The sequence below is a fragment of the Takifugu rubripes genome, chromosome 8 (genome assembly GCF_901000725.2).
Source record: "Takifugu rubripes chromosome 8, fTakRub1.2, whole genome shotgun sequence".
In the NCBI taxonomy this organism is placed as follows: Eukaryota; Metazoa; Chordata; class Actinopteri; order Tetraodontiformes; family Tetraodontidae; genus Takifugu; species Takifugu rubripes.
The window spans coordinates 6,306,910-6,314,018 of record NC_042292.1 but is presented as its reverse complement, the minus strand read 5'-3'; the positions used below and the strand labels follow the sequence as shown (position 1 = coordinate 6,314,018).

The 7,109-nt window shown below is 43.3% G+C and overlaps 1 protein-coding gene across 2 annotated transcripts; it reads right to left on the bottom strand.

Annotated features, from left to right (window-relative positions):
- Window positions 1-603: 603 nt before the first annotated feature.
- gtf3c3 (general transcription factor IIIC, polypeptide 3) lies at window positions 604-7,010 on the bottom strand. 2 transcript variants are annotated; one of them, XM_029840787.1, is made up of 20 exons: window positions 6,968-6,986; window positions 6,716-6,834; window positions 6,541-6,610; window positions 5,799-6,148; window positions 5,591-5,714; window positions 5,298-5,489; window positions 5,043-5,208; window positions 4,824-4,971; window positions 4,565-4,739; window positions 3,868-3,968; window positions 3,590-3,761; window positions 3,278-3,480; window positions 2,342-2,443; window positions 2,123-2,255; window positions 1,786-2,011; window positions 1,656-1,710; window positions 1,437-1,572; window positions 1,196-1,320; window positions 961-1,113; window positions 604-887 (listed from the first exon to the last, which is right to left on the bottom strand). In XM_029840787.1, the coding sequence occupies exons 2-20, from the start codon at window positions 6,806-6,808 to the stop codon at window positions 765-767; spliced, it is 2,847 nt and encodes a 948-aa protein (XP_029696647.1). In that variant the 5' UTR covers window positions 6,809-6,834; window positions 6,968-6,986; the 3' UTR covers window positions 604-764. The 2 variants fall into 2 exon arrangements, with proteins under 2 accessions (XP_029696647.1, XP_029696646.1); XM_029840786.1 differs by having other exon boundaries at window positions 6,716-7,010.
- Window positions 7,011-7,109: the final 99 nt, after the last annotated feature.

Genomic DNA, 7,109 nt, shown 5'->3' with positions numbered 1-7,109 from the left:
GTCGCATAATCAGGGTTGTTCCGGGAAGTTTTTTTTCAAATATAATTTTTAAACGATGCATTTATTTTCCATGCACCATAAAATGTAACATTTTTGGCTTGCTTAATTATCCTCAACATGAACGATAATAAAAAGGGCCATTGAAGCAAATATTTTCCTATAAGGGAGGTGTTTTGTTTTTTGTTTTAATGGAGAATGGGCTACCAAGTGCTTAAAGAAAAACAATTTCTTAAATTTTAAGGAATTGTGTACTCTGTTTCCTCTCCACAGCAATTATTTTGTAAGGTAAATATACAAGCGCGATTAATTTTTTGCACATGCGGGGGCAAAGCATTGTGTGTTTTTGGTCTCAAAACATTGAGTTTATAAGCATTATTGCTGCGTAAATCATTCTAGAGCAGTTTTCTACCAGCGGGCCAGTCCGCCCCCTGGCTCCAGTCTAGATGGACAGAAACCCAGGAAGGAAACACTGTGGGAGCAGATGGTCTAAGAGAAAAGGAATGATTTGGTAAATAATCTCCTGACTTAATCCCTGCAACAAAAGGAATCATCTGGTGACACTCATCTTTGTGTCTCATGACATTAAAAAAAACAAAATCAAAATTTTGAAGCTGACAAAAGTCAATATACTTTTATTATCTCAAAATATTCCCATAATCACGGTACGCGTGCATATATACAAATACTGACAATAATTATACATAAACCCAAAACGCTGAGAATCCTGACCTCAAACTCATGAATTGGTGAATTCATGGGTACTTTCAAATAATACAGTAGGTGTTAATGAGCTGCCGGGCCATCTCCGTGTTCCCGCTGGTCTGGTAAATGAGAGACAGATTGAAGGCAATCTCTCTCCTCAAGTCCACCTGATCGTCAGGCATGCCCTGTCAGAGAGGTGGGACATTTCATTTACTGTATATCTCTGTGTGTGTTGCATGTACAGTACATCAAACATACCTCCAAATTCTGCACAGGCAGTGCAAGTGCCTTCTGGTAGTAATGGATGGCCAAATGTGTGAGGCCCAGCTGGTGTAGGGCTCTGCCTAGATTGTACATGCTCTCCTGGCACTCACCACGCAGCTCCAAGTACCTCCACAGAAAGGAGAAGCCCTGAAAGCACCATGCTATTAATCAGGTGGCTGCTCTTCCTTGTAATCCTAAAGCAAATACCAATGGCACCTAAGCTTTTTACCTGCAGAACCAGTGCGTGTCGTTTGGCAACAAACTTCTGAGATGCCATGTGGAAGAAGGTGAGACCCACACACAGGCTGTACAGGGGATTATCAGGGTGAGTCTGGAAAGCCTGGACATACTGGCCTGAGGAGGAATAACAAAAGGATTTTCAAACTGTATCACACTGTTGAAACTGTGTCGTCATAGCAATGCAAATTAGCCTTGCAAACAGTCGGACGATCAGAGGTTCTGTTTACTACCTAAAGCATGTTTAAAGCTCCCCGACACCATGGCGTTGTGTCCGCAGAGGACGCACAAAGCGTGGCTGTCGGGATGTTTCAACAGCAACCTCAGACAGAAGCGATGATGCCGCTGGTGCTGGGAGGTTATCGTCAGCTGGGCAGGAAGGAAGAAAATAAAAGAGTGCTCGTGTACTGCCCTGCATAAATGTGGTTCCATGGCAACATAATCTCACACACCTGGTTGAAAATATTCCATAGCTGTGGTGGATCAACATTTTCCATCAGCATCAACCTGTTGGACAGAGAAGCAAATTGACGTGCGTCACATCAATCATCCAAAAAAGGTTTTAATGTGATGTGAGTCTACCTGATGTAGTTGTAGGCGTTGTAATGGTTGCGATCGAGGATGGTGGCCGACAGGCCGAAAAACTCTAGTTCCCTCCTCAGGGGCTTGTTGTCGTAGAAGGAGTAGAACTCCATGGCTGACTCCACCATCAGCTCAGCCTCCTCATAGCGCTTCACCTCGCATAACGTCAGCACGCAGCTGACCAGCAGCTGCCACCAGTCCTCTCTGGACAGAACATTGGTTTTGCCTGCACAGAATCAATGAATGAAACCCGAACGTAATTTGCTTTTACGAGTCATGGCATCGCGGACGCCAGTCAGTCCTTCTGTGGACACCTGCCTGTGCATGTATATCGTACCAGTGTTATCCAGGTAGGCAGCTTCATGGTCCGCAATTTCTGGTTCCAATTCTTTAACCTTCACCAACCGAAGGTGACTCTCACCCGACACAATTACAGAGCGCACGCACACCTTAGCCCGCTGCATGGCCACCTAAAACGAGCGCAGATGGACGTATAAATACAAATGTTTCTTCTTCTGAATGTGTGTTTGAATGTATCTGTGTCTGTATGCATCACCTTAAGAAGCATGGAGATCATGGAGATCATAGCATCCAGGTAATCCTGTTTTTGTCCCTGAGTCTTCAGCAAAGTGGAGCGATGCAGCAGGAGCTTTAATTCCTAGAATCATTCATGGAGTCAGGAGGAAATACATGAAGAGGAGCGCATCGAAGGTCTAAATCAGGGGTGCTCAATACGTCGATCACGATCGACCAGCCGGTTGCCTAGGTGACATCTGAATTTTTTTTGACGCTTTGGTCACTGTGCATGCACAAACAACAGCTCTAAGTGCAGCAAAGCTAACAAGCTAGTCAGTTTATTGCCGCTAATTTTTCGCTTTAGTTTTTTTTTCTTAAACATAAGAAAGCGTATTAAATGAGTGGGGGGAGCTGGACCAAGTAAGAAGAATAAAACTCATCACTTTCACACGTAACGAGAAGAGTGCTTTTCTTTTCACGATGACATTTTCAAAGTGGGTTTGCCTCATCTGTCAACCATCGCAATACTGAAGAAGGGAAACAAGGAGCGGCATTGTCGGACTGTTCATGGAAAATAAGACACTGAATTCCCACGCAAAGCAAGCTGAGAAAGAGAAAGGACCTAAAGTCCCAGCTGTGTTTCACAATGGCAAAAAATGTAATTATGTTAATTATGTTGTGTTGTGCAACATATGTGGTTATGCAATGTACATCAACATAAATTGTAAGAATCCTCAATAGTTTTCTTAATAAATATAATGGGTTAATCATTTTGACTTGGTCATTTCATAAGTGGCTCTCATGCTGAAGTGTGAGCACCCCTGCTCTAAATGATTCGGGGAAAGATGGTTCATCTGCTTTACATTATTACTATGACACATATGACTGATGCGTGAGACCTGGTGCAAAGTTGGTAAAACCTTGGGAAAAAGCGACCAAGATATAGAAAATGAGTTGCCAAAATGCACATCTTCACCTTTTGTGCTGCGGACGAGTCCCGTGCAAGCGTTTCACTGTCATACATGGACTCCAGAGCTTTGAGGGCGTGCTCTGGTCGGCCCAGCTGCTGCTGCAGGGTGGCCAGGGACAGCCGGGCCTCCAGGTGGAGGGGGGCCATCTGCACTACTTTAGTGTAGCTTTCTGCTGCCATCTCCATTTGGCCCAGTGCCTTAAGACACTCTAATGAAAGACGATTATGCAAAATAATTCACAGTTTGAACTTACAATCGCACCTTAACAAATATAAATAACAGATATTTTTGACGACTGCGTGTCAGAATTGTCCTACCTGAATGTCGAAGCCAAACAACAGCCAAGTTGTACTTATCTGAGACGACAAGCACAGACAGCAGAGGCAGCGCAGACGCGTATTCGCCCTTATCCAGGTAGGCTTCTGCTACATCCAGATATAAATCACCAATCTCCTCTGGACTCTGTTCCATTAGTGATGTCACTAACCTCTGTAGGTGTATAGGTACATACCATTTAAATGATCATGTTCCAGCTTTAAAAGTTCTCAATGGGGAAAAGCACAGTCATTACAATGAAAATATTAGTTTTGCCCACCTCCAGGGGTGTGCTGACATGAAGATGAATCAGACAGACTATAAGCTTAGCCTTCAGATCCACTGGAATGCTCTCTGGTACCTGGACATCCTTGATTTTGCCTGGAAACACACATAAACAACCAGTGTGACTATCATTTAGTAAAAAAAAATAAATCATAGAGCAGCTTTTGGCGTCCTTTTCAGGGGGAACAGAGTGTACCAAATGTGAGAAAATTCACTAAGACATGAATGTTCTTAGCAGGCAACCTTTTCAGCAATGACTAGTGCGTCATTATTATTATAAGATGTTAATCAATAAATGAGATCGCCTTCAATCTGTCTCTCAAGCAAGTTATCTATACCTTATTTTGCTACTCAGTGAATTTTACAACCACATTTTAGGAGACCAGCATATCCTCCAGGAGTTTGTCTTTTCATGACGGGTTTAATAACAGATATATTTTTGTTTGATATCAATGATCTTGGAAAAAGAGTACCATGTACTGATGTAGGCTACCATGCTGCAGTGTTCTTTAAAATAGCCAGTATTTTAACATCATATAACCTTCCTAAATGTCTAAGTTAAATTGGCAAATATGTCATTTAACGGTAGTTTGCAAGCCTGCAGCACCACCAGTTACCATCAGTGAAATAAAGCAACACTTTAACATGTAAATTTAAAAAGGCACTGACCTGTCTTATCAATTTTAACCTACCGTTATTCTCTGCTGCTGCTTCTTCTGCTGTCAGAGTTTGGGACTTTGTGTTCTCTTCACTGCTCTCCTGCACCTCACATGGCTGCTCCGACACCTCCCCATCACCGGCTGGTGTCGTGACGTCCATTCTGGACTCATCAGTGATCAAAACTATACCAGCAAACTTGACCAAAACCTTGGAAACACAGGTTAAGCACACAGGTTTGTCATGTCCGGTTTTATTGGGGCTGCTGTGCTGGTCACACACGTGAACTTGTACCTGTAAAGCCTTGCTGTAGTGATGGCTGGCGATATTGAGCTCTGCTGCCATGTTGACAAAGTCATCACTCACAAGCTCAGGGTGTCTGTCCAGAGCTTCTTCTATGATACCCAGAGCTGCCGCCAGGTCATTACTCTCATAATAACTCCTAAAGGACAAAGAGAGCACTCGATATGTTACATGTGCTCTGAGATTGCTGTCGGAGTGCGAGTCCCGTACTTGGCCATATCCTTGGAGAGCTGCATGAAGTGTTCTCCCTCCTCCATTGGCAGCAGGGACAGGATCTTGCGGTAGCCGTCCATGCATTGTTTCTGCTCACCCAGACGCATATGGAGGTTGGAGCGTTCCCACAGGTAGCGTACGTTGGTGGGGTCGTACTTGATGGCTGAAATAGAGAAAAAGAAATGCTGGGAAAAGAACTATCAAGTTTAAATAGGCTGTCAATTTAGTTTTAGGCTCAACTCGAACATGGACCTTTTGTGTAGCACAAAATAGCCTGACGGATGTTGTCCTGCTCCAGAGACATTTCTGCCAGCCTGATCCACTCTTCAGAGTCGGAGGGGTTGAGGTGGGCAGCGATCAACCCAAACTGCAGCGCTTTGTCTGCGTCTTCGTCGTCCTCGTAAATCATAGCCAATGTAGAGAATGGCTCAAACGCCAGAGGAGCTGAAAGACAAACATATGAATATTCCTTTGACAGTAATATTGGCATTAAAATGTAGCATCATAGCAGCTCCTGTTCTACAAACACACACACACTTTCCTACCCTGTCTGATGATCTCCATACACATCATGATGGCGTCCTCTTTCTCTCCTCGAGCATATCGGATGTTAGCTTCCCCCATTAAGCCCCTCAAAGCTCGTGGTAATTTGCTGCGATGGCGCCGCTCCTGAACACAAACAAAATATCGGGAGCTAATGGACGTTTTAGAAAAGGAAACTATGTCTGAGGAAAGTGATCTCTCTTTCCTTACCTTCATCATCTTCTTGTTTTCTCGGTTCAGCTTCATCTCCAGTGCGAACACGTCCCCCGCTGAAGGGTCATCCTCCTCATCATAGTCATCATAATCTTCCTCTTCTTTCTTTTTTCTCCGTCTTCTCCCTCCTTTTCTCCCCCGTGTTTTCTTTTTTACTTCCTCTTCCAGCTCCAATTTCTTCTCTTCTGCTACATTCACCTTATAGTCCTCATCATCTTCATCATCAACATAGCTTAAGGTGTCCTCTTCTTCCTCTTCATCCTCCTCCGCCTCTGAGGACGGTGGTTCTTGCATTTCCCCCAACATTGAGGCAAAGGCCAACTGAACTACCGGGCTCACACCCTCTTCTGAGGAAGAGAAATTCAACTAAAATGTAAATCACTGGGTTCATTTCTCCGTTTCACACAGTGCAATTGCATTTTTCTCATAAAGATGTACATTTTCTCCTGCAGATATTTCATTAATCTCATTAAACAAGACCAAGTTTATATTGTCAGATTAGCAGGCTATATAATAGAGTAAACCAGCACAACTGATAAATAAATGGAAAATTGTACTACAACATATATGTATTTGAGTGTCATTATTAAGTTTTATTATATATTCACTTCAATCTTTGGGATTTTCAAATCAAATTCCGTTTCTTAAAAATGGCAAACTGCATTTGGTGATTCAAGATTATTTTTCTATTGCATTGAGCCATAAAAATGACTTTAGTGAACAAGGTTTCTGATGTTACCTTGAGTCAGCGTGACAGGTGCCGAGGTGGAGGGTTGAGCACCATCATCTTCGGATAAAACCTCAGACTCCTGGGATATTCAAGACAACATATATACATAAAAGGAACGGTATATTGCAACGTTACCTAGCTTCTTGATATTGACTAAGAGGTAAAGTTAATTTTGCCATTTTACCTTGGTTTTCCGCTCATCTCTGCGTTTGTCAAACTCCTCAAAAGTTATCCTGCCCTCCAGGTAGTCTATTAGCTCGGCGCTGAAGCCCGACATGTCCGTGTGTCTGTCGCTGTCTGAGGCTAACAGGAAAACAGGGCTTTGTTCGCAGGGAAAAAACCTTGCCACATTACATTAATAAACAATACAAAATACGCCAATAATAACAGAAATGCTCCTGAGTGCTGAACTGTGACTTCGTTCTTGGATACACACCAAGCGCTCAAATGCGGCACAAGTAGTCACGTGACAGACAAAAACTTCCGGGTTGTGCACGTACACCCGAACCAGCGGTGCTTTAGCGACATCTAGTGGCAAACATAAGAATGTCGCTATTGATCGAAGTCGGGTTGATAAA